Source organism: Cololabis saira, chromosome 21, assembly GCF_033807715.1.
Source record: "Cololabis saira isolate AMF1-May2022 chromosome 21, fColSai1.1, whole genome shotgun sequence".
Taxonomy (NCBI): domain Eukaryota; kingdom Metazoa; phylum Chordata; class Actinopteri; order Beloniformes; family Belonidae; genus Cololabis; species Cololabis saira.
In genome coordinates, this window is record NC_084607.1 from 35106261 (window position 1) to 35132327 (window position 26067).

General features: G+C 45.4%; 1 protein-coding gene across 5 annotated transcripts in view; it reads left to right on the forward strand.

Moving 5' to 3' along the window:
- The first annotated feature begins 1941 nt into the window (after nt 1-1941).
- The window catches only part of prr12b (proline rich 12b), a 51776-nt gene continuing 27650 nt past the window's right edge, over nt 1942-26067 (forward strand). For 3 of the 5 annotated variants that reach the window (XR_009770761.1, XR_009770762.1, XM_061712862.1), the window contains exons 1-6: nt 1942-2133; nt 9507-9664; nt 11703-11864; nt 13304-17721; nt 21170-21376; nt 23992-24075. Coding sequence is in view for 3 of the 5 variants with exons in the window: in XM_061712862.1 (XP_061568846.1) it covers nt 2057-2133; nt 9507-9664; nt 11703-11864; nt 13304-17721; nt 21170-21376; nt 23992-24075 (5106 nt within the window). In the remaining 2 variants the exon portion in view is untranslated. The remainder of the gene's footprint in view (nt 2134-9506; nt 9665-11702; nt 11865-13303; nt 17722-21169; nt 21377-23991; nt 24076-26067) is intronic. The other 2 variants (XM_061712864.1, XM_061712863.1) reach the window with 2 other exon arrangements.

Sequence of the window (26067 nt, forward strand, 5' to 3'; positions counted from 1 at the left end):
GAGTGTAACCTCCCCTGACTGTAACCTCCTCTGACTGTAACCTCCTCTAACTGTAACCTCCCCTGACTGTAACCTCCCCTGACTGTAACCTCCCCTGAGTGTAACCTCCCCTGACTGTAACCTCCCCTGACTGTAACCTCCCCTGAGTCCAACCTCCTCTGACTGTAACTTCCTATGAGTGTAACCTCCCCTGACTGTAACCTCCTCTTAGTGTAACCTCCCCTGACTGTAACCTCCTATGAGTGTAACCTCCCCTTACTGTAACCTCCCCTGACTGTAACCTCCCCTGAGTGTAACCTCCCCTGACTGTAACCTCCCCTGACTGTAACCTCCTCTAACTGTAACCTCCCCTGACTGTAACCTCCTCTGACTGTAACATCCCCTGACTGTAACCTCCTCTAACTGTAATTTCCTCTGACTGTAACCTCCCCTGACTGTAACCTCCCCTGAGTGTAACCTCCCCTGACTGTAACCTCCCCTGACTGTAACCTCCCCTGAGTGTAACCTCCCCTGAGTGTAACCTCCCCTGACTGTAACCTCCCCTGAGTCCAACCTCCTCTGACTGTAACTTCCTATGAGTGTAACCTCCCCTGACTGTAACCTCCTATGACTGTAACCTCCCCTGACTGTAACCTCCCCTGAGTGTAACCTCCCCTGACTGTAACCTCCCCTGACTGTAACCTCCCCTGAGTGTAACCTCCCCTGAGTGTAACCTCCCCTGACTGTAACCTCCTCTTAGTGTAACCTCCCCTGACTGTAACCTCCCCTGACTGTAACCTCCCCTGAGTGTTACCTCCCCTGAGTGTAACCTCCCCTGAGTGTAACCTCCCCTTACTGTAACCTCCTCTTAGTGTAACCTCCCCTGACTGTAACCTCCCCTGACTGTAACCTCCCCTGAGTGTTACCTCCCCTGAGTGTAACCTCCCCTGAGTGTAACCTTCCCCTGACTGTAACCTCCTCTTAGTGTAACCTCCCCTGACTGTAACCTCCTCTTAGTGTAACCTCCCCTGAGTGTAACCTCCCCTGACTGTAACCTCCTCTTAGTGTAACCTCCCCTGAGTGTAACATCCCCTGAGTGTAACATCCCCTGACTGTAACATACCCTGAGTGTAACCTCCCCTGAGTGTAACATCCCCTGAGTGTAACATCCCCTGACTGTAACCTCCCCTGACTGTAACATCCCCTGACTGTAACCTCCCCTCTCAAATCCCATGACAGCTTTCAGGGGGTACGTAGGATTGCTCAGGATTTTGATTTTTCTTCATGACTCCAGGTTTCTTTAAAAAAAAGAACAATAGTTTGGAATAATACGTTACATGTTCATGTTTCTCTGTCGATTTCATGTGTTTTCTTTTACATAGGAATACAATCAAAAGAGGTGGTACTTAGTTGTACATCTGACTGTACAGTCTGTGCTTTCACCTGGACTCAGGAGGATGGCAGAACATCAGCCTTTACATGCAGCAACTCGTGCATTGTTTGTCGTGACATTTTATTAAAGAAATGGAGATCTGCCTCCCCTGGCTCCCCCTGGCTCGCCAGTCCTCCACAATGCTTCATTGCATTTATGACACATCGTGTTTTTGTGTGAGAGAGGGGAAGAGGAGGGAGGGAAGCAGAGGATGAACGCCAGCCCAGTCATTCCTCTTAAAAATGGCGTCTTGTGGACAAAATGAGGGGAAATAGCTTTACAGTGTGGAGCAGCAGCAGAGCAGCAGAACAGCAGCAGAGCAGCAGAACAGCAGCAGCAGCTGGACCTGGACCGTCAGACCTGCGGCCAGGGACGCGCAGCATCTGCTCTGCAGCCCATCACTCCAACACGGGAGACAATAGACAGGGAGATATCAGAGGAGAGGAGGGAGGAGGTGCTCCTGGCTGCTGTGGTCCCCCCTACTCCCCTCCCTCCCTCCTCTCACTCCTTCTCCTCCCCATTCCTGCGAGTCTACAGGCTCGTCAAGCAGAGAAATAAACAGAATCGAGCTCCGAGAGAAGAGAGGACGGTCCTCCCTCCCCTCCCCCCTCATATCTGTCCATCTTCCCCCCGCTCCTTTCTCCCATGGACAGGAATTACCCCGCTGCAGGCTTTGGGGACCTCGGGGCTGGGGCAGGATGGACCTACGACAGGAAAGCAGGGTAAGGCTGGGTGTTAGGGGGGGCGGGGGGGGGTGTAACAATGCTGCATCCAGCCCGGCTCTGCGCGGCTCTGCGCGGCCAGCAGCCGCAGGTAGAGCCGGGGCGGGGAGGAGGGGAGGTGGAGGGGGGCGGGGGGGGGTCTCTAACTAAAATGCATGGATGGTAACGGGGATTGACGGTGGTACGGGGATGCGGGAGGCAGGTTGGGGGTGGGGGGCGGGGGGGATGGGTTGCTGCTGGAGGATCGTCATTCCAGAGAGAAGCTGCATGTGCGGCTCCATGTCAGCATTGTCTCCGCGGCACCTTTGTCTCCGTTTGGACCCGACACCAGCACGACAGCCCCGGGCTGCAGGCTGCAGGCTCCGGGCTGCAGGCTGGGCGGCCGGGGGGACCGGGGTAACCGGGTCCGACCGGCATCCGCGCTGCCGTGCGCACTGGCCCCTGTCAGCTGTGCGCGGCAACAGCCCCGCATTCCTGCAAACAGCTGAACGGATGACGCCGTCTCATGACCCGAGCGGCGGCTTCCTCAGCCCTCCGGGCAGAATCAGCCCTGGAGGGGCCCGGGCCACTGGAGGGGCCACTGGAGGGGCCCGGGCCACTGGAGGGGCCACTGGAGGGGCCCGGGCCACTGCAGCCCGGCGGGCGTGACGCGCGGCTGATGGGCTGCAGGAACTTTGTGAACTGTGACATCCCGACACCCCCACGGATGATCCAGGTGCCATAAAGTAAAAATCCTGTCCAGCAGTTGTTCCAACTTCCAACCCTCTGAAGAGTAACAATGCTACAGCGATTTCTGCTGTTTGCAACATGGGAATTGGTCGTTTTTTTGCAGAGGTGCCATAAAGTAAAAAAGCTGCCATGTTTCTGCATCAGCCAGTACATTTAGAACAGGTGTTTTCACTAAGGACCTACCATTTACCTGCAGAGGAGAGGAGCTGGTTTATTTTGTATTTGGTTGGAACAACTGCCGGACAGGATTTTTACTTTATGGCACCTGGAGATTTTCCACCTGTGCCCCACGGTGACATCCTCCCTCATAGTCCATGTTCCAGACCAGATATCAGCACCACTCAAAGTGACAAAACTTGCTTATAATTTTTTTTAAATATCTATGTCTATAGATGATATTTTGGTATAACCTTCCTGAGTGGCAGCTGGATCATCCTGTATTTGCAGATAAAGACCAGAGTGTGACATTAGTGGCTGTTATAGTTTCATAGGAGCCTAATGATGCTCTTCTAGATTAAGGCTCGCAATGACCTGTAACAACAATATAGTAAGGGTATATTATACATTTCCTGAATCCTTATGGCCCTGTGAGTATTCCAGTTTTTGTATTTTGTGTCTCTGTTGTTCCTAGATGACACAGGGCTAAAAGATAGTGTATCATTTAGGCGAAAATTGTGTAAAAATGTGTGTTATTTATAGATTTATAGATATAGTTTAAAGAGCTGCAGTGAACTCTGTGTTGGTCAGAAGGATTCACATCTTAGCTTAAATGAATTCTTAAAAGGTCCCCTTTAAAATGATACCAAAGACAATATTGTGAAACATTGACAGATAACATTAGTCTAAACCAGGATATGCAGCAGCATCTGTGTAATTTTCTGAAGGGGGTTTTAACTTCATGAGCTGATAACTCTGATCCAGCTGCCACTCGGGAAGGTTATCATACCAGAATATCATCTATAGACATGGATCTTTTCAAAAATCATAGTTTAGTCACCTTGAGTGGTAATGACAAGTGAAATTTTGGGCTCTGGCCCGTGGACTATCACAAGTAAACACTCGGTTCAGGTGCGTCCCGTGACCGTCGGCGTGTCTGCGGGGGCTGCGGGTTAGAGTTGCAGCGGGACGGGGGCCCGGGGACCCGGGGTAATAATGAGCCCACTAACAGGTGTCTGAGTCCCGGGCAGCTGCGTCTCCCTGCAGCTCCATCACGGTGTGTGACGGCCAGCACATCTAGCTGCAGCACCGCTGCTGAAGCTGGTTCCAGGTTGGATGTGTGGCAGGTCGGAGCGTTCCAGTTGTTCTCGGAAGTGTCCGAGTTCCGAGGAGGAAGTTCCAGCTGAAAAGCCCCGTTGCGTCATGGCTGCGTTTACATGGGAAGTTTAATTCCTCTTTAATTCAGAATTATAAATGAAATCTGATGTAAAATGAGTAAAAATTACCATGTAAACACCTAATAAATATTAACTAGTAAATATTGCAATCACCCATGTATATACTGTAACTCAAATCTGTGTAGCCTAAATCATCACATCTCATCTGTTCATAATATATATTATCATTCATTCATGTCTGACTAGCACCTTATAACAACAGCTATTTTATTAATCTGCACTATATATATATATATATATATATATATATATATATATATATATATATATATATATATATATATATATATATATATATATATATATATATATATATATATATATATATATATATATATATATATATTTCACTGCATAAGCTAATATAATTAAAATAATTAAAAGAACAGATGGCAGGAAACATAAAAATTGTGAGTTTTTCAAAGTTGTAGTTAGTTTTTCTTCCGGTAGTTTAACTTCCGGTCCCCCCCCTATCCAATCAGAACCTTCCCAACCCCCAGACCTGGAGAGGAATTGGAGAAAGACCATCAAACGTGTTTTCCATGTAAATCTTAATTCGGAATTACTTTTTCCATGTAAACTCGAAGGAAAATAGTTTAATTTGGAATTATTTAATTCGGAATAATTAATTCCGAATTAAAAAACATGTAACCGTGGCAAGGCAAGTTTATTTGTATAGCACAATTCAGGTCATTCAAAGTTCTTTACATCAACATTAAAAGCAGCAAGACACAATTAAACAGTACATTTTCTTTCTATTAAAAATTTTCATAGGAAATTATAGATAAAAAACCCCCCCTCATAAATTCGAATCTATTTTTATTTTCAATATTTTCTGCTCTTCGAAATAAAATGAAAGAACGCCACTTTTCAAATTTAAAGATATTTATACTTCATGGATTACTTTTATTCATTCTCATGCTTTTTTTCTCCATTAGCCTCCAAACCAAACCGCTGAAATGTGAAGCCTTGAAAGTTACGTTGAAAGTTGAGACTGGAAAACGACGTCACACCGAACTTTCCAGTTAACAAAATCAGAAAATGAACCTTTCCAAGTAGCGATCTCGCCGCTGGCCTCAGTTAGTGGTCGATCATAACAACGATGAGCTCAACATTCAACACTTACCAACAGCAGCCTCACCTGTATGTACCTGTATACATGGGCATGTTTGATTTGACTTTTCTAAACCCTATTAGTTGACGGGAGCAGTAGCCGGCGGGGATTCTGAAGTCGGGAAGGGGCACGTTTCTCTGACGAACTGAGCTGAAATTCAGGTTCAAACTGGGAACTCGGAAATCCCGACTTTTGAAGACAAAGCGAAGCAGTACTGCAAGAGGGCAGACACACCACATTTGAGGGCCTCTTGGTTGTCAAGGGATTCCATAAAGTTTAAACATCCGAGTCTTATTATGGCGCTTTTATACTAGTACCTACTCATCCCGACTTGTCTCGCCTCCACTCGACCTGCTCTAGTTTTTTTTCAATACCCAGATGAGAAGTAGGAGGTTGGAGGAAGCTGCTGTGACGTATTTGATTGTGTATCTAAAGGAAGAAGACAACAACACTAAAGATGTAGAACCTGGAGGAGATGATAGATGTGCTGCTGGGTCTGTGGTTTGTGTTTGATATCAAGTTAAAAAATGACAGTGAGAAAAACTTCGAGCGGCGACGCTTTTTAATTGTTTATTAGTTTGTCTCTGCGCTGCTGAAAAGTCAGCTGGAGCCGTGAGCAGCTATGAAGTGACAGATCTCCTGGTAGATCTGGTCGTTCCTTATCTCCGTCTAGATCCCTTTTTAATTCTCTCCTCAGCACTAGGTTTTATCTGAACGTCAGAGTTGGATCATGAAACAGACTTTTGCTGCCATTGCTGGTGGAATAAAATGAACAAGAATCCGTCAGAGTCTCTTTCTCTGATTTCCTCCTCCTGACTCAGACGTCTGACTCCAACCCCCCGACCAATCGGTGGCCTGTAGTGTGATGATGTCAGATACAGCCGACTCAGCCGCTTAGAACCTCGGCAGAATAGAAACAGAAAAGTATCTACTCTGCACATTAGACCCCTAGTGGAGAAGCGCAAAACCAGGGCGAGGCGAGTCGAGTCGGGCTAAGTAGGTACTAGTGGAAAAGTGCCAATAGTCACATGACTTAGAAGCTGTTGTTGAAATAGACTCACATGTGTCCCAAATAAAGAAATAATGATATAAACTGTAAGAAGCCATGAAACTACAAAACTACAACTGGGCTGAGGCTGAGGCCTGGAGTTGTCATCTGGAAACCATTTACACATACATGAAGGTGTCAGTCCAATCCAACCTAGAACTAACTTCAGTGCTCTGCAGTCTGGGCGCTCAGCCGCTTAAGCCTGAATTATGCTTCTGCGTTAAATCGACGCAGGCCCTACGGCGTAAGGTACGCGGCGACGCGCACAGCTCTGCGTTGTTGTAACGCGGAACCATAAATCAGCCTTAATGAAGCGACTCGTCCGCAGCCACGGCGGAGCGGAAAGACGCTCCGTGGGCTGCTGCCGCCAACAAATCCACTTAACCTCTCTCTTACGGGTCCTGCTTTGTCGAGTGTCGGAAAACACGACTCGCGCTGGAATCTGCCGAGCTGCCGTGAGCTGGGCTCCACGTTAGTGGTCGCCATGACAACCGCATCCGTCTCCATCCGTGGTAGCGCCTTCAGAAAGAAACACGCGAGTCCCGGACCAGCTTCACAGAACCAGCTTCACAGAACCAGCTTCACAGAACCAGCTTCACAGAACCAGCTTCACAGAGGTGCAAACCTCAAAAACGGAACTATTAAAGACACTAACATACAATTAAAATGCATGAATCATTTAAAATTACATTTAAAAAAGAGGAAAACGCATGTAAAAGCTTTAGTTGGGTGAACGGTACACCCCAGCTCCAAGATAGTTGCACCAAAAAAAAAAAAAAAGAAAGAAAATAATATACATTTTATTTGTAAAGCTCTTTTCATAAAATAATCTCAATATAATAATAATAATAATAATAATAATAATAATAATAATAATAATAATAATAATAATAATAATAATAATAATAATAATAATAATAATAATAATACATTTTATTTGTAAAGCACTTTTCATAAAATAATCTCAATATAATAATAATAATAATAATAATAATAATCATCATCATAATCATAATCATAATCATAATCATAATAATAATAATACATTTGATTTGTAAAGCACTTTTCATAAAATAGTCTTAATATATAATATTAATAATAATAATAATAATAATAATAATAATAATAATAATAATAATAATAATAATACATTTTATTTGTAAAGCACTTTTCATAAAATAATCTCAATATATAATAATAATAATAATAATAATAATAATAATAATAATAATAATAATAATAATACATTTTATTTGTAAAGCACTTTTCATAAAATCATCTCAATATATAATAATAATAATAATAATAATAATAATAATAATAATAATAATAATAATAATAATAATAATAATAATAATAATAATAATAATAATAATATATCCTCACTAGGAATGAAAGAAAAGGTGACTGGGAAACAAAAGGCTGGAAAAGTAAGTGGAGGAACATCTAGAACTAATCAGATTATTTATCAACAGATCAGTGACATAATTGATGATTTTAGAGAGCCAGAGTCCCTAAGAAGCACACATGGACACACGTTCACCAATCTGATAAATACTGTGGGAAACAATTTCACTGTAATGTTTTCACAATAGAAGTAGTCCATATCTGCATTATTGTTTATCTGCATTAGATAATAAAGTCAGAAGATTCAGAGAAGCTGGAGAAACCTCCGTGTTCGGGGGCACCAGATCTGACGGCTGGGATTCCCCAGGAAGCACCAAATTAAAAACATGTAATGAAATCCGTGCCTGGACTCAGGAACACTTGCAGAACTCTCCAAGAACGACAGATGTCATCAGAGATGAGGACATGCGTGAACCTGATCCAGAAACATCCTCTTTGGAAATAAAAGTCAACGAGTTGAAGAACCACAAATGAGAGCGGCGCTGTACTGGGATGATGTACAACTTCAGCTTTCTTAACAAAATAAGGAATTTGGATTAAAACACGGTGATACACCGCAGCCAATACCAGGGGTTTATGTGATTTCCACTTTGGCTGAGTAAAAATGTTGATGCTGTGATGCTCAGGCTGATTTTCAGAGAACAGCAAGTTACATTTACATTGATGGTTTTAATAAATGGACTGGTTTAGGTCACCAGTCCATCACAGGGCCATTATGTGTCCCTGTGATGGACTGGTGACCTGTCCAGGGTGTAACCCCCCTGCCTCTCACCTGAAATGAGCTGGGATAAACTCCAGCAGACCCCCGTGACCCTGCAAAGGATAAAGCGGATATAGATAATGGATGGATGGATGGATGGATGGTTTTAACATGTTGCATATTTTACTGGTCAGAAACAGAAAACTCTGGAAACCACATGTTGCAGTAGGTAAGACTCCTGTAGTTGATATTGTCCATCATGAAAGTTTCTAAACTTTACGAGTATGAAAATCGACTCTGCATGTTAATATAAGGGAACATAAATGACTGCGTTTCCATGCAGTCAATAACCCTTTTAAAACCTGAATATTAGCAATAACACGAATTTGCACGGCCATGTAAACACCAATAACCCCTTTGAATAACCGGAATTTGCTCATATTCGGGTTTTTAAAAACCCCAATATGAGCCCTGGGTTACTCCTTTTAAAACCTGAATATTGGGTCATGTAAACACCAAACGGAATATCCCCATCAAACGGAACAGGAATTTGTTTTCTGCACATGCTCTGTTCACAAGGAATCCTGGTCTTTTGAGTCCAGGAAGTTCTTACAAACACGGAGAAACCAAGACCAGGAGGAGACTAATCACTTCATAAATGTAATGAAGGATATGAACATTTCTGCATTTGTAGACGGTAGAAAGTACCGGGATAGCCAGATTTACAAGAAGGTGAGAGAAAAGTTGAGCGAAGCAGCATTTGTTTTGAATTTGGATACAGAAAGAAGAAGCAGAAATGACGGGAATTGCGTCATGACGTTCTCCGTGCGTCGCTGGTTTGATCCAGATATCCCGAATGATTAATCACCATGTAAACGGAATATTCTGAATGTTTCAGTAACCGGAATATTAGCAATAACCCCAATTTTGACTGCATGTAAACATAGTCAATGTCTAACTTCATTACCATGTGCTCCTCAGCCTCATGTACGGGAGTTCCAGGTCATCGCACCCAGACTCCGAGCTTCTCCACCGGCAGACCTACGGCACCCCCCACCCCCTCCAAGGCTATGCAACCAACCACCACCCGGTGAGCTCCAGGCAGGGCGGAGCTTGGGGGGCTCCTGGCCGCACGCTCGGTAAGGACGGGATGGGGTGAGCGGTTAGGGCCCTCAGGAGGCAGCAGCCTGGTCCAGAGGGCTTTCCAGGCCAACCCTGCGCTTGAGTTTGGGCCAATCCCAATCCCCCCCCTACTTTCTATCAATAGCCCTAAGCCACAGGCGTAGGGCCCTTGTAATGTTCCCTAGGGATTGGGACACCACTTGCTACGTCACTGCGTGGTTTACGTTCGGGTACGTAAGCGACTGCGTAGTTACGTTTGCACATACGTCACACCATATCAGGAAGCCCAGAGCTAAAAGCTGTTTTAATTTCAGCTGTAGCGCTGTTAATATGCCACTTTATTAAGTTTTAATATTTTTTCAGGCGTAAAAGTAACCGTTAAGATCCCCAACCTGGGCTCAGTTTATCCAAATAACGCCTGTTAAGAAATTTGCTCTGATGTTTTCGGGATGAGAACTCGAGAGCTGATTTATGGTTCCGCGTTACACCAACGCAGAGCCTACGGCGTACGGTGCGCGTCGCCGTATGCCGTACGCCGTACGCCGTAGGCTCTGCGTTGGTGTAACGTGGAACCATAAATCAGCCTTTATTCTGGCGAGATCTGAAAAAGACTTTGCAGCAACGAGCAAGCGAGTGATTATGTACATTCACTGACTGAATATTATGAAAGTAAAATATATATTTCTCGCTAGAAATGTAATCAAAACGCATTTTTATGCAGAAACTAACTCAAAATATTGATTTTATTCACTAAAAAATAAGAAATGTCCGCCATGTTTTTTTTTTTTGATTCAGTCTGCAAATAATGACGTAAAGCATTCTGGGAATTTTTTCTGGCCCTAAATCAGGTAGTGTGCGTCTGAAATCCCTCGCTGTGAAGGGCTAGATTCATACACACTAGCCCTCGTTATGTCCACTAGCCCTACATGCAAAGAGGAACTGGGACACCACTACCCTCACGGGAACGCACAAAATTTAGGGGTAGGACTGAAAAGTAGGACTAGGGGGGGATTGGGACTGGGCCTTTGACTCTGGAGCATAAATCAGTCCTTTTGAAGACAGTTTGTCTGTGGTGAAACGGAGAGTTTACGAGCCAATTTAAAGGAAATCTGGTACCCAGCAAGCAGACCAAGTTCTTCTCGACAAAGACAAAGGTCTGCAATGGAGTCTCTGACTCTGCCCCCTAAAACCAGCTGCTGTGAGCAGAGCTGTAATGACATGGTGGAAAAGGGAGCTGTTGTCCTGTATCTTTATGGTATTTTGGGCAATTTATGTCACAGATATTTCATTAAGACTTCAGGAAACCATGTCAACTTTACGTCCCTTTTACCTTAAGTTCAGTGAAACTTGCTCATTCACAAAAGGGCTACAGTATACAGGACTGTCTCAGAAAATTAGAATATTGTGATAAAGTTCTTTATTTTCTGTAATGCAATTAAAAAAACAAAAATGTCATACATTCTGGATTCATTACAAATCAACTGAAATATTGCAAGCCTTTTATTATTTTAATATTGCTGATTATGGTTTACAGTTTAAGATTAAGATTCCCAGAATATTCAAATTTTTTGAGATAGGATATTTGAGTTTTCTTAAGCTGTAAGCCATGATCAGCAATATTAAAATAATAAAAGGCTTGCAATATTTCAGTTGATTTGCAATGAATCCAGAATGTATGACATTTTTGTTTTTTTAATTGCATTACAGAAAATCACAATATTCAAATTTTCTGAGACAGTCCTGTATTTGGGTTTTTTAATGAAAATGTTTCACCGTATGAGAGAGATATTTGTCGTTTCAGATCAGGGCAGTCTAGTTTGTGCAGAGTGGCAGCATATAAATTCACAAATGAACGTCATAATTAAAGTAGAAGGACAATTTATCAATGTGTTGTGTTTTACTTTGCAGCACAATGATCTCCCTGGAAACCGAACCGCTCTTAGACTGTAATATGCTGGAAGAAGAGTTGTAAATTAAGATAAAAAGTCACATTTCAAAGAGATCTTAAGCCGCTGCTGTGCCTGTGGTGATTTGAGGCCGTCTGTCTGTTGCCAGGTCTGTCTGGGTTGTTTGATGCGAGCCTGCACCACGCCAGCCCCTCAGGACCAGATCCCTCAGTCATGAATCTGATCTCAGCCCTGGAGTCCCGGGGCCCTCAGCCCACCCACTCTGCTTCATCCCTCCTATCCCAGTTTAGGAACCCCTCCTGGCAGACTGGTGAGTATCTGTGTTTTATGGGAATGTGACAATAATCTTGCAAAATTCCAAAATCAAATTTGTTTCTTTTCCATCTTACATTCATGGACAAAAGTTAGTGCACCCTCTTTCAATCCTTTATGGTTCATCTAGACTAAAACAACCTCACATGAACAACAACTTCTAATATGTTCACCATGCTATATCATTTATTTCCAAAGAAATGAAGTTGAAAAGAAAGAATCATGCGGGCACTACAAAGTATCCCCTTGCAGGTTCCATAGGATTTCAGAGAGTAAGACCTGATTTAAGGTCCTGCGTTAAACCAACGCAGAACCTATGCCGTTGCCATGACGCCGTCATGAACCCTTCGGACTTCTCCATCATTCCATTTCTCCGCGGTGCAGTACCCCCCAGAGCGCTAGTTGATACTTTGTTTAGTTTCCGGCTTTTCCGGTCACAGTGAATCAAAGAGATAAGGACAACTATTGTGCAAAAAACCAAAACAATCCAAAAAAAATGGAAAGTCGTTGCTACTAAATTGTAACTACACGTCGAGGCGACGCAGACCACACGCAGATGAGGGGGCTGTGATTGGTTCGCTTGGTAGCAACGCATTTCCGGTTTGAAGCAGTCGTGAACTTTCAGCGCTCTTTTCTTCGTGTGTGTGTGATTTTTTTAGTTTTGTTTTTTTGCACAATAGTTGTCCTTATCTCTTTGATTCACTGTGACCGGAAAAAGTCGGATAAACCATTCAGGAAAAGATCGCGAATTAGCGGTCACGGCGGGTACTGCACCGCGGTGAAATGGAGTGACGGAGAAGTCCGAAGGTTCACGACGGCGTCACGGTGACGGCGTGTGCTCTGCGTTGGTTTGACGCAGAACCATAATTCAGGCTTCAGTCTGTGTTGGGTCTGTGTTGGGTCTGCGTCGCCTCGACGCATAGTTACAATTTTTGGGAGGTGCACGTCAGGCTACGGCGTAGGCTACGGAGAGACTCCCGCGTAGCCGCGTACCCTACGGCGTAGGTTTAACGCAGAACCAGAATTCAGCCTTAAGTTGCAGCCAGCTGTTGCTAACCGTTTATCAGCAGGTGCAGGCCGCTATAAAAACAGTTTGCTGTTTTGGAGTCTGTGGAAGCACAACTGAGTCACAAAACTGCATCTGAACAAACCAGCAGACTTCTGGAAGATGAGACCAGAGAGGAGTTGTCAGGTCTGAACGGCCCAGAACCACCTCAGACCTGCCTGTCAATCCCGGTGGCGGAGGGAGGATGCTCTCGGGCTGTTGTTGTTTCTCTGAGGTTGTATTTGGTCTGTACTACAATCTGATGATCTTTGTGTGCTCAAACTGAAAACATAGCATTAAAAGAGGGATTCTAACTATTGCACATGATTATATCATTTATCTGCTTGTAAGTTTAAACACTGACGTGCATTGTGTACTGTTGTGTTCTGTAGCGATGCATACGCCGGCCCCAGCGGAGCTCTTTATTTCAGGAACACTCCCCGGCTCTGGCTCCTTTCCTTCCCCGTCAACCCTTTCTGCATACCAGCCTTCTGCCTCCTTTTCTGGACGATCTTTTACCCCCTCACTATCCCTGCAGGATGCACCTACATTTAGCCCCTCTTCCAACGGTTTGCTCTCCCCCCATGATCCTCTGCTGCACATCAAAACCCCTTCCCAATCCAGCCTGGGCTTTGATCGCTTGCTGTCCTCTCAGAGTGCCGCGTACAGGGGTTCTCAGGAGCCCCCAGGCCCCCCTCATAGCCAGACCCCCTCCACATCCCCCGGGTGCCACCTGCCTCCTCCTCAGTTCAATCTCCTGTCCCCCCAGCTCCACAACCGGTCCTCTCAGCTGTATAACGCCTCCATGTTCTCTTCTGCTCCAGCTCTGCCGCCTCCACCTCCCCCCCAGCCTCCTCCAGAAATGGGAGTTTCCCGACATGACAGTGTGATCAAGCACTACCAACGTTCCGCTCCGACACAACCCACAGCCATTCAGCAGTACGGCCGCTTCGGCGGTTCATCTGGATACCAGCAGGTTGTAAGCCACCACCGACATGTTGGGATGTCCTGCAGTCCCCCGGCGGAGCTGAGTCCATCCCATGACCCCAAAGCCTCATCCCAGATGGAATCCCAAACGTACCCCCCTGCCATCCAAACGCCGTACAAGCCCCTGTCCTCCAGCGCCTCAGCTTCTTCTTCAGCTGCCACCAAAGGAACTAATAATTCTGGCTCCACCAGTTGCTTCTCCTCTTTAGGTTCCTCCTCCTCCCGCGCCCCGCAGACTCCCCCCTCAGCCTCTTCCACATCAACTTCCTCCTCCTCTAGTTCCAACACAAGCACTAGTTCCTTGTCTGCTCCTTCCCGTCAGCAGCCGCCCCCCCAGTCAGCCCCGGCACCACCGCCTCCGCCCGTCGCCTCGTCCAGTCTTGCTCAACAGCCAACTTCCAAACAATACCTGTCCAACTACGGCTCTCAGTCTGTGGCCAAATCTGGCACAGGTCTGTTGGACCACACCCCTCCCCATCCCCACGCCCAGTCCTTCTCCCCCAATCAGCCTCCATCGGCACACATGACCCAGTCCTACGGAGAATACAACTCACCTCTTTCCCAGGAGTCAAACTCTGGAGCGGGAGGTGCGGGGGCCAAAGTGTTCACTGGTATAGACTCAGGGGGGCGTTCTTTCTCTGGAGACATGGTCTTCGAGGATTCAAGCTTTGGCTCAGCTTCTCTCAGAAGGGCAAGCAGTCCTTCCCTAGGATACAGGAGTGAATCAGCGAGAAGTGGACCCACGTCAGGGGTGCCTGCCCAGAGCAGTGGAGTCGGATCTTCGGGATCGGGAAGTGGGGCCGCCGGTGTTGGTAATGAAACCACCAGCTCTTACCACCTGGCTGAGTCTAGTACGTCACCCAATGTCGGTTCAACTCTCAGCTACCCTGCATTGCACTCTCCTGCTGCTGCTCGTCCCGCACAGTCCCCTGCAAGCTCGGGGACCTCGAAATACTTGTCTTCTATCCTGTCTCCGGCTTTCATGCCTTCTCCACAAGGTTTCCCCGATACACGACAAAATCAGAGCCAGTCTTATCACTCAACACCAACCAAACCAAAAATAGAGACCAACATGTTGGCGGTGGAGCGCTCCCAAGAGGAGGAAGAAGACAGTGATTTCCTGATTCACCACTTACTACAAACACAAAGCTCAACGCCTCACTCTTCCCAGCATCATCCACACCGCCAACAACCCCCCCAGCTGCTCTCACAGGCTAGGGACGGGGAGGGCAAGAGGATGGCCTACGATGTCAGCAAGATCTCGGAAGAGCGCTACCAACCTCAGAGTGTCATTCGGACCAATAATAACAACTCCAGTTCAGGTCCTGGAACGGCAATTAATGACACATCAATTGGTTTAACCAGACAGTTAGACATATCTCAGAGCAAACAGCAGGCCGAGTCAGATCTGACCATATCGAAGTCCACTCCTGGAGGGGTGAGAGGGGTTACTGACTCTCTATCCCACTCCCATACGACCCACTCCCATCAACAGCAGCACGAGTTGGACTCTGTGGTCCATTATGGAAGAGGAGGACCTTATATCCAGCACCAACACTCCCAACTTCCCCATCACACCGCACACGCGTCCCCACATCCTCAACAAATCCCCCAGCACCCCCGGCACACTCAACATATACCGCATTCTCAACACTCTCATCGTAGCAGCTCTCACATGGAGCTTAAGAAAGCTCAAAATACGAGTGACAACGCATACCTGTGTAACACACCTGACGTGCAACAGACTCAGCAAAGTCAGGTTCCCCTCTCTCTGATGGACTCCTCACCAGACCCATCTCAGCCAGCTCACATGCTGTCGTCCGTGCTTTCTCACAGCACCCACACCAAGATGGAACCTCAGCAAGCTCTAACGCAGCAGCAACAGCAGCACTCATTGAGTCAGCAGGCTATGACTAGTTCAGCTGCAGGAGCAGGGCCTGTTGGGATGAAATCCCACCCCCAAAACCAGTCCTCGCAGTTGCAGCTGCAGCTCCAGAACCAGGGCGTAGACACCCACTACAGCCTTGCATCCCAGTCAAGAGATCAAACTCAAGCCAGTCAGAATGCAATGTCTCCACTAGACATGCTGGACCAGTCTCTGTCCCAGGCCAGCAGCATAGACAGTGGAGGACCCCTGGAAAGAGCTGGGGTTGGTGAGGGAGGTGGTGGAGACAGGCCTATACAGCAGCAGAGACTTACACCCCACCACCGTCACCAACAGAAACCCTCGGACCTTCACGACTTCCTCTCCGAACCAGATTTGGGCGTATCTACACCTTCACATCTTCATCACCTCAGCCAGCCTCCACCCCATGACCACTCCCATGTCCTCCAGCTGTCACATGCACAGTTAGCCCATCCACATCCTCTCCGGATGGCCCCGAACATGGGGACTCCCCAACCGACACAGCAAACCCAGACAAGAGAGCATGAGAGCCAACTGCACTCCCAGTTAGACCAGCTCAAACAGCACCAGTTTGTCTCAATGAGCCCGGCTGATAAAGTAGGACAGCATCAGGCGCAGCCCCAGCAGCAGAGGTTTGCACCTCTGACGTCCATCTGCTTTCCGGACTCTCTCCTACAAGATGAAGAGCGTTCTTTCTTTCCTGAAATGGAAGACATATTTTGTTCATCTGAATACAAATCCAGCTGTGCTGGGGATTCTGGACCAGGACAGGGTCCAGAAAACCTCAGTCAGGCTCATGGGCAGGCACAGGAGAGTATAGAGGACTTGAAAGCAGCAGCAGGAGAGGGGTATGACATGGTTGCTCATCACGGGGATCAAGGCTACGGGCAGTACTGCCACAGCCTTCCAGGAGCAGGAAATGGAAATCTGCACTTGGACCTTGATTCTCTGAAGACCCACGAACTTCCCTCCACTGTGAACACTGACCAGCTTGGCCTAATCCAGTCCCAACCCCCTCCCATGGGACTGGGTTCAGCAGCCCAACTGGATGGCTCAGTCAACAAGATGATGGGAGCTGTCGGTGGAGGCGCCAACAGTATCGGTCTGACTTCGCCCATCTTCTGTTCCTCACGGCCAAAGAAACTGTTGAAAACCAGCTCCTTTCACCTGCTCAAGCAGCGGCGCGAGCCACAGCCCCAGACCAAGAAGAACTACGCCCAAGAGTATGAATTTGAGGATGATGAAGATAAAGCTGATGTTCCAGCGGATATTCGCCTCAACAGTCGACGCCTTCCTGACTTGTTGCCTGACTTGGTGTCCAGTTGTAGGAGGGCAGTGGGGGGGTCAGTTGTAAGTGGGCTGAGTCCAATAATAGGGGACATGGACTATTGCCACCCTTCTGGCTACTCTTCCCTCGGAAACCCTCCACAGCTCCTCCCTCAAGAAGGCCCGAAGAAGAGAGGCAGGAAACCAACCAAACCAAAACGTGAAGGCCCCCCACGCCCACGAGGAAGACCACGCATACGTCCTCTCCCAGAGCCTCCGTACTGCCGGGGCTTGATGGGATCGGTGGGCGGGGAAACTAAGAGAGGGCGAGGTCGGGGTCGAGGGCGTGGGAGACGAGAGGAAGGGCTGGTGGAGACTCACCGAGACATGAATAAAGCACAAAGCCTGCCGTACCATCATCTGCAGCAGCAGCAGCAGTACGGCCAGCAGCAGAATCTGCAGCAGCTTCCCCAACATTACGGCCAACAAGCAGACCTTCACCAGGCCCCACACCAGAAACCCGGGCAGCATCAGCTGCATCCGCAGCAGCAGGTTTCCTGTTCACACCAGCAACTGCTCCATCAGCCGCATTATCAACAGCAGCAGCAACCGCCCCAGCAACCGCAGCAGGATCCACTCAGACCTATCAAGGTAATAAGACACCAGAAAAAAGGTACAATCAGTTACAAAAGTCTTTTCTTTTTTATTTTTTTTTAGTAAAAATGTGACAAAAACATCTGATCATAGAGGGCCTTAGTGTTAGACCTCAGTGTAAGAGCTCAGATCAATAACGTATATTGATTTGAACTGTGGCAGTATTGGCTGATGAGTCTTTACAACGTCGCTCCGGGTTATGGAGGTGTTGGGGTATTAACTAATGCAAAACCCTTTCAAAGCTTCACCAGGGAACCAGAGTTAACCCTTGTACTGTCTTCGGGTCAAAATGACCTAATTCTCCCTCCTTCTTCCCTTCCTTCCTTCCTTCCTTCCTTCCTTCCTTCCTTCCTTCCTTCCTTCCTTCCTTCCTTCCTTCCTTCCTTCCTTCCTTCCTTCCTTCCTTCCTTCCTTCCTTCCTTCCTTCCTTCCTTCCTTCCTTCCTTCCTTCCTTCCTTCCTTCCTTCTGCTCTCTCCCTCCTTCTTCCTTTCCTCTTTCCTTCCTTCCTTCCTTCCTTCCTTCCTTCCTTCCTTCCTTCCTTCCTTCCTTCCTTCCTTCCTTCCTTCCTTCCTTCCTCCTGCTCTCTCCTTCCTTCTTCCCTTCCTCTTTTCTCCCTTCCTTCCTTCTTTCCCACTGCTCTCTCCTTCCTTCTTTCCTCCTGCTCCTTCCTTCCTTCCTTCCTTCCTTCCTTCCTTCCTTCCTTCCTTCCTTCCTTCCTTCCTTCCTCCCTTCCTCCTGCTCTCTCCTTCCTTATTCCCTTCCTCTTTTCTCCCTTCCTTCCTTCTTTCCTCCTGCTCTCTCCTTCCTTCTTCCCTTCCTCTTTTCTCCCTCCCTTCTTTCTTTCCTTCCTTCCTTCCTTCCTTCCTTCCTTCCTTCCTTCCTTCCTTCCTTCCTTCCTTCCTTCCTTCCTTCCTTCCTTCCTTCCTTCCTTCCTTCCTTCCTTCCTTCCTTCCTTCCTTCCTTCCTTCCTCCCCTTTTTCACCCTTCTTTCCTCCCTTCTTCCCTTCCTCCTTCCTTGACCCAAAGACAGCACAAGGGTTAAAAGGGTTTTCCAAAATTTGCTCTTCTTCAATCTCTTCCTTAGTCCGTATCTCATTTTGTCTTAGTCTCTTAGTCTCCTCCGTCATCACCACTGCAGTTTGTCAGCTTCATAGCTGTTGATGTGTGATATGGGCTCATAACGTGATAGGAAGTCCTCCCAGGAGGCGACTGTGGTGGGAATCCTACGTTACATTGATGGTTTTTACCAGTAAAAGGGACGGGAGACCACATCAGCTAGATGGTGCTTCCTAAAAGCAGGCAAATGAAAATCAAATGAAATTGAAACTCATGTCCTAACATACAAATTGTCCTCTGTGCCTCTGAAGTCCCACCAGGATCAGGTTCAGGTCCTGATGTTGACCAGGTCATTCCAAAACCTTGATTCTGTTATTGCTCTTTTTGGGATCATGTCTTGTAAAGCCTCCGAGCGATGTCCTCATGTTTCAAGATGGAAAACTCAAATATCCTATCTCAAAAAATTAGAATATTCTGCGAATCTTACTCTTAAACTGTAAACCATAATCAGCAATATTAAAATAATAAAAGGCTTGCAATATTTCAGTTGATTTGTAATGAATCCAGAATGTATGACATTTTAGTTTTTTGAATTGCATTACAGAAAATAAAGAACTTTATCACAATATTCTAATTTTCGGAGACAGTCCTGTACATTCCTCCAAAAGGTCGGCTGCTGTGAAATGAAAAGTAAAAGCATCCAAACCTTTTAATCACAAATTTACTTAAGAATGGTCCAAAGATGACAACGTTTCATACCTACAACCTGGGAAATGTTTTTGTCTTTTGAAGAAAAGAGGGTTATTGTGAGAGTAAAGCAGCGTGTCCCCGTCAGAGGGACACACACATTGACTCTGTGTTGCATCATCTCTGCTGTGAATCCGGGAGACCGCTTGCTTGTTGAATCCAGCGCAGACTCTTCCCACACAAAGACATCCTGTTAGAAACCAAACTCTTAACTTCATCTTTCACAGTCTTGTCTGCAGGATTTCAAAAAATAATGTTTTTCCTTCAAAAGAATAAAAACGATTTCTCTTTGCCTCCGTTCAGATATTGCGGGGGCAGTAGTATCTGTGCTCACTGGGGGCACAGTTCCTGTTTTACCGGCATGTTGGGGAACAGGAATTGATTGTTGATCATCTCAGGCCCTGTTTCCACGTAGCAGAAATGGTGGTGTTTTCATGCGCTTTGGCCGTTCGTTTACACGAAAACGAAGCTCAAAGTCTCCAAAAACCATAATTTCTGAAAACTCCGGCCAAAGTGGAGATTTGCAAAAACTCCGTCTTCACGTTTGCTTGTAAACAGAGGGAAACTGACATTTAGGCTTCAGAACGTCACATTATGAGACAGAAACGTCACCAGCGTCATGAGTGCGACCTGTGTTTACAATTTGTTTGGCCACCGTCAATATTTTCTTGTATTTTACCTGTTTTATATTCTAAAGTCACATTTAAAAGTAACTCCACTTCTCTGTCACTCCAAACGAAAGACTCTCGTTCATCTTGGAAGTAACTGGAAGTTACTTGTGTCATTTGTTGATGTTTTTTTCCAGGATTCTGATTGGCTAGCATGACTTTATCTTCTCGTTACACTGCCCCCTGTAGGTTTGGCTGCTCATAGCACCTTAACCCTTGTGCTGTCTTTGGGTCAAGGGAGGGTGAAGGGAGAAAAGAAGGAATGAAGGAAGGGAGGAAAGATGAAAGGAAGGAAAGAAGGAAGTAAGGAAGAAAGGAGAAAAGAAGGAAAGAAGGAAGGAAGTAGGAAAGGGAGTAAGGAAGGGAGAAAAGATGGAAGGGAGGAAAGATGGGAGAAAAGATGGAAGGAAGGGAGAAAGGAGAAAAGAAGGAAAGAAGGAAGGAAGTAGGAAAGGGAGAAAGGAAGGGAGAAAAGATGGAAGGGAGGAAAGAAGGGAGAAAAGATGGAAGGAAGGGAGAAAGGAAGGAAAGAAAGGAGAAAAGGAAAGAAGGGGGGTAGGAATGGAGAAAAGGAAAGAAAGAAGGGTGGGAAGAAGGAAGGAATGGAGAAAATAAGGAAAGAAGGAAGGAAAAGCAAAGAAGGTAATAAAGGAACGAATGACGAAAGGGAGGTAGGAACAAAAAGGAGTAAAGGAGGGTAAAAAGGAGGAAAAGAGGAAAGGAAGAAGGAAGGAGAGAGCAGGAGGAAAGAAGGATAGAAGAATTGGGTCATTTTGACCCAAAGACAGTACAAGGGTTAACAGCGTATTTATGCGGGTTTGTGTAAATGTTTGTGTATTTTTCAAAACGTAGAGGGGAAAATATCAGTTTTTGTAAATACCCGGCTATGTGTAAACGTGGCCTTAGTCTGATTATTTGGATAAAGCTGTTGAAGGTTTGGTCCTGCTGAACGTTGACTCCATCTGTCTCCCAGATCAAACTGCCCGTGTCCGCCCTGCCTCCGCCAGAGTCCCTGCTGAGGACGGACTCTCTGTCCAGCAGCGAGCCGGTTCTGTCTGATGGATCCGTGGGCTCGGCCCCGTCCCTGGGCCTGAGTCCTGGACCCAGCAGCAACATGGACATCAGCAGGACCGACCTGGACCAGGACAGCATGATCAAGCAGCAGCACAGCGCTGAGGAGGTAAAGAACACGCGGGAGAACCTTCTCTCCAAACTGTAGCGTAACATCACCATGAAACGGGACCTGATCTCATCCCAGTCCACATACTGTTGTCATTCCTCGTAGTTCCTGCCAGTTTCTCCTCGTAGTTTCCCTGAAGCTCCTTCAGGACTTCTGGCTGATCTTCCAGCATCTCTGGATTAAAGTTCTGGCCCGTCCCTCTGTCCAGAACTGCTCCAGCTCAAACACATGTGGTGGGTTCCTGGTGGGTTCCTGATTGGTTCCTGGTGGGTTTTGTCGAAGAATAATATAAAATCCAGTTCAGAAGTCCGCTGTGGTGTAGTGAGTTTTATTCAGTAAGCCGGCGGTGAGCAGACCTACGCAGAGCGTGTCTGGGTTGGTGTGCTGACCCAGAGTGGTTGGAATCATGACTTTTTATACAGTAAGTTCAAAGCACTAAAGGCAGGAATAAACAAGCCAAGTGAGAGACAAAAAGCAATTTACAGTCAGATGTGATCTGTGGCTAAATGCCGTTATCGGGCATTTGGCATGAATATCATTCAGTTGTAAATTACCCCATAGGGTGTTCTCGAGATTCAAGTCTGTGGCCAAATGAGTTGGTATTAACATATCAGTCAGTCAGGAACTTCGTCATATGGCATTCCCGTGGTTCAAGTCTGTGTTGAGGCCAGTTCAAAGGTGTGGGCCCTGCAGGGGGTAGGAAGCTGGAGTTTCACGTCAGCCACGGTGTCACAATGCCTCAACAGTTTCTGGTGGATTCCTGGTGGGTTCCTGGTTGGTTCTTAGTGGGTTCCTGGTTGGTTTCTAGTGGGTTCCTGGTGGGTTCCTGGTGGGTTCCTGGTGGATTCCTAGTGGATTCCTAGTGGATTCCTAGTGGATTCCTGGTTGGTTTCTAGTGGGTTCCTGGTGGGTTCCTGGTGGATTCCTGGTGGGTTCCTGATTGGTTCCTGGTGGGTTCCTAGTGGATTCCTAGTGGATTCCTAGTGGATTCCTGGTTGGTTCCTGGTGGGTTTCTAGTGGATTCCTGGTGGATTCCTGGTGGGGTCCTGGTTCTGGACTCTGCAAGTCCTGGTTCTGGACTCTGCAGGTCCTGGTTCTGGACTCTGCAGGTCCTGGTTCTGGACTCTTCAGGTCCTGGTTCTGGACTCTGCAGGTCCTGGTTCTGAACCTGAAGCCTCTTTGCCGTTTAGTCGCTGCTGGTTATGAAAAGCAGGAGAATGATACGGAGACATGAATTTCGTTTAGATTTCATCTTGCAGATTGGAATGAAATGGAGATTCCAGATTGAAATGTTTGTAATGTTTTTACATAGGAGAAGCAGAATGACAAACACAAAATAAAGAGTTTCTCTGAGCAGAACCAGAGACTTTAGTAGAGATGTGGAGTAGAAACCTGCTGACCATCAGAGCACAAACACGGATCAAGCAGCGCCTGGATGAGACTTGGACCGATAGGATCAGTGGAGGGGAACTCAGGACTCACACTTTATAAGCATCCCCCCTGAAATAAAAAAAGTCCAAATCATCCCCCCCTGAAATAAAAACAATCCAAATCATCCCCCCCCTGAAATAAAAACAATCCAAATCATCCCCCCCTGAAATAAAAACAATCCAAATCATCCCCCCCTGAAATAAAAACGGTCCAAATCATCCCCCCCTGAAATAAAAACAATCCAAATCATCCCCCCCCTGAAATAAAAACAATCCAAATCATCCCCCCCTGAAATAAAAACAATTCAAATCATCCCCCCCTGAAATAAAAACGGTCCAAATCATCCCCCCCTGAAATAAAAACGGTCCAAATCATCCCCCCCTGAAATAAAAACAATCCAAATCATCCCCCCCTGAAATAAAAACGGTCCAAATCATCCCCCCTGTAAAACTGCCATCCCTGCTTTCCATCCCTTATGTCATTTCATCAATGAATGTGGTTTTACTGCTATTTCAACATTTAGAGTCATCACCAGAAAATTTTCACCTGTTTCAAGAACATGTTCACTTGAAATAAGTAGGAAAATCTATCTGAAAGAAGATTTATCTTCTCATTACAAGCAAAAAAATGAGTGATGAGTCTTGTTTTAAGTGTAATGAGATTTTTTTACTAAAATGAGACATTTTAACTAGAAATAAGACAAATATTCTTGTTAAGATTTTGAGTTTTTGCAGTGATCCATTTTACTTATCCTGTGAAGGACAGAGTCATATTGATAAGTTCAGAAAGTGTTTTTTATTGTTGTGTTTTGATGTATTTGATGTAAGCCCAGTGGATATTTAAAGCTTACAGAAGGCTGCATTTAACTGCTGCTATGTCATTCCTGCAGTATTTCTGCAGGTTTTTTGGTCACTGCTATTATTTGTAATATATTATATTATTTGTAATCAGCACAAATTATCTGTCCCCATATGATCAAATCCACCATCCTCCCTGATTTATTTTTACAACTCGAGTACTGTTTATAACGGAAACAGTCGAAAACTAAAGGTTAACAAAGAAGACAGAAAATGGGACATTTAATTATATTATTACATTTAAAAAAATAATTAAACATCATTAGTTTTGTCCCTTTTAAAAAAAGAGAGATATTTGAAGGCCATGTTTTTGTGCTTGGAACACAGATGCTGGTGGACGGGTGGAAGAAGGACAGCGACGATCCGCTGAACCCTGAAACCTGGGCTGCTATGCAGAAACTCTCCAGTTCAGTAAGTTTCTTCACTCCCTCTGAAAATGATCAAAGCTGGGACCTTCATATATAATTCATACCTCATCTATTCAAACGAACGCCTGTGGCAGAGGGAGGACATTCTCCGACTGAGTCACAGCTCAGGTGCCTACAGGCCAGCGCCGCTCGCACAAATGCTGTCTGTAAAACACAAATGTAAAACATATATGTGGAATATATCCAGTGGAGAAAAAAAAAGGAAAGTATTTCCCTTTATACGCAGGTGAAACATTTTTCTGATTTCCCGAGCTGAGCGCTGGAGAGAAGGAGGTTATAGTTGAGTGACAGCCAGCTCTCTCTGACTGACAAAAGGGAGAGGAGAGAAATGCCTGTTACCAGGGCAGCTGTTGCCCCGGTTACTGCATCTCTCAGCGCAGGACCAGTGCTGCCCCCTGCTGTCCGCTGCCTCTCAGCGCCTAAAGATGACTGTGCAGGCTGAGGAGATACATGAAAGTCCAAAATATGTATTTTCTGAAGATAAGAAATGCTGTTCAACTCATAAAATCTGAGTATTTTTTAAGGGCCAAGTTGAAAAAACGACTGTGACTGTAAGTGAAACATAAATAGACGCTCCAACTAATTTAATTTAATCATTTGTCCTCATCTTTGATTTCTAATGATATATACAGGACTGTCTCAGAAAATTAGAATAGTGATAAAGTCCTTTATTTTCTGTAATGCAAAAATGTCATACATTCTGGATTCATTACAAATCAACTGAAATATTGCAAGCCTTTTATTATTTTAATATTGCTGATCATGGCTTACAGCTTAAGAAAACTCAAATATCCTATCTCAAAATATTAGAATATTCTGGGAATCTTAATCTTAAACTGTAAACCATAATCAGCAATATTAAAATAATAAAAGGCTTGCAATATTTCAGTTGATTTGTAATGAATCCAGAATGTATGACATTTTTGTTTTTTTTAATTGCATTACAGATAATAAAGAACTTTATCACAATATTCTAATTTTCTGAGACAGTCCTGTATATACTGTATTTTCTTCCCAAACACAAGTTAGATTATTGTTCAGTCTGCACGTTAAATTGTATTAATCGTTAAAAAATGCTGTGATAGACAGTGTTGTGCATGAACGAGTTCAAATGAACAAGTTCATTGAACACGTTCATTTCTGTGAGAACGTTGAACTGAACGCAACATATTTGCAAATAAAGAACTTGAACTTGTTCATTCTGCAGATCACTAACTGGAATTTGAACCGTTCAGATTATGTGAGTTTTAGCTTCACTGTTTAGGTCCAATTACGGAATCCTCCTTCTCATTTCACCAGCGGGCGGCACATTTCAAATACTCGACGAGACGATGACTTCCCACTACCCGAGCCCGGTGCATCTTTACATGACCAGTGAAGAGAGAGACGTCACATGATGATCCTTATCATTATCTGAGGGAATTTTACACATCGTCTCCCAAAGAGTCCGACAGTAAAAATCTAACCTTTCTATGCAAATTATGTCCACCTGCGCTGAGAAAACAAGTCAGTACGTCTGCCTCGTTAACTTCACATTTGAAACGTCATGTGGAGTTAAAGCATCCGTCCAGTGTGAGAAAATATCTGCAAGTCCTTGATGATCAAACAAAACAATCAAACAAACAATTTACCTGCAACAGGTAGAAACACTGATAATGGACGACATTGTTGGAGATTTACATCTTCTGAGTAAAGTTGAAAAGCCACTAGGACAATACATGATAGTTTACAGTAGGGGTGTGCAAACAAGGGTACCTCACGATTTGATTCGATTTCGATTATTGGAGCTTCGATTCTTCGATTATAACGATTGTCGATTCGATTATTGGTGCCACGATTCTTCGATTATTGTGATTTTTAATGCTTTTTTCCATACAAGATTGATCTTGTCTTCATCTGTGGCTACATTTGTAAATAATGATGATCAATAATGATTGATTTGCCAATCAATGAACTCAGTTCCTCTAACAACACT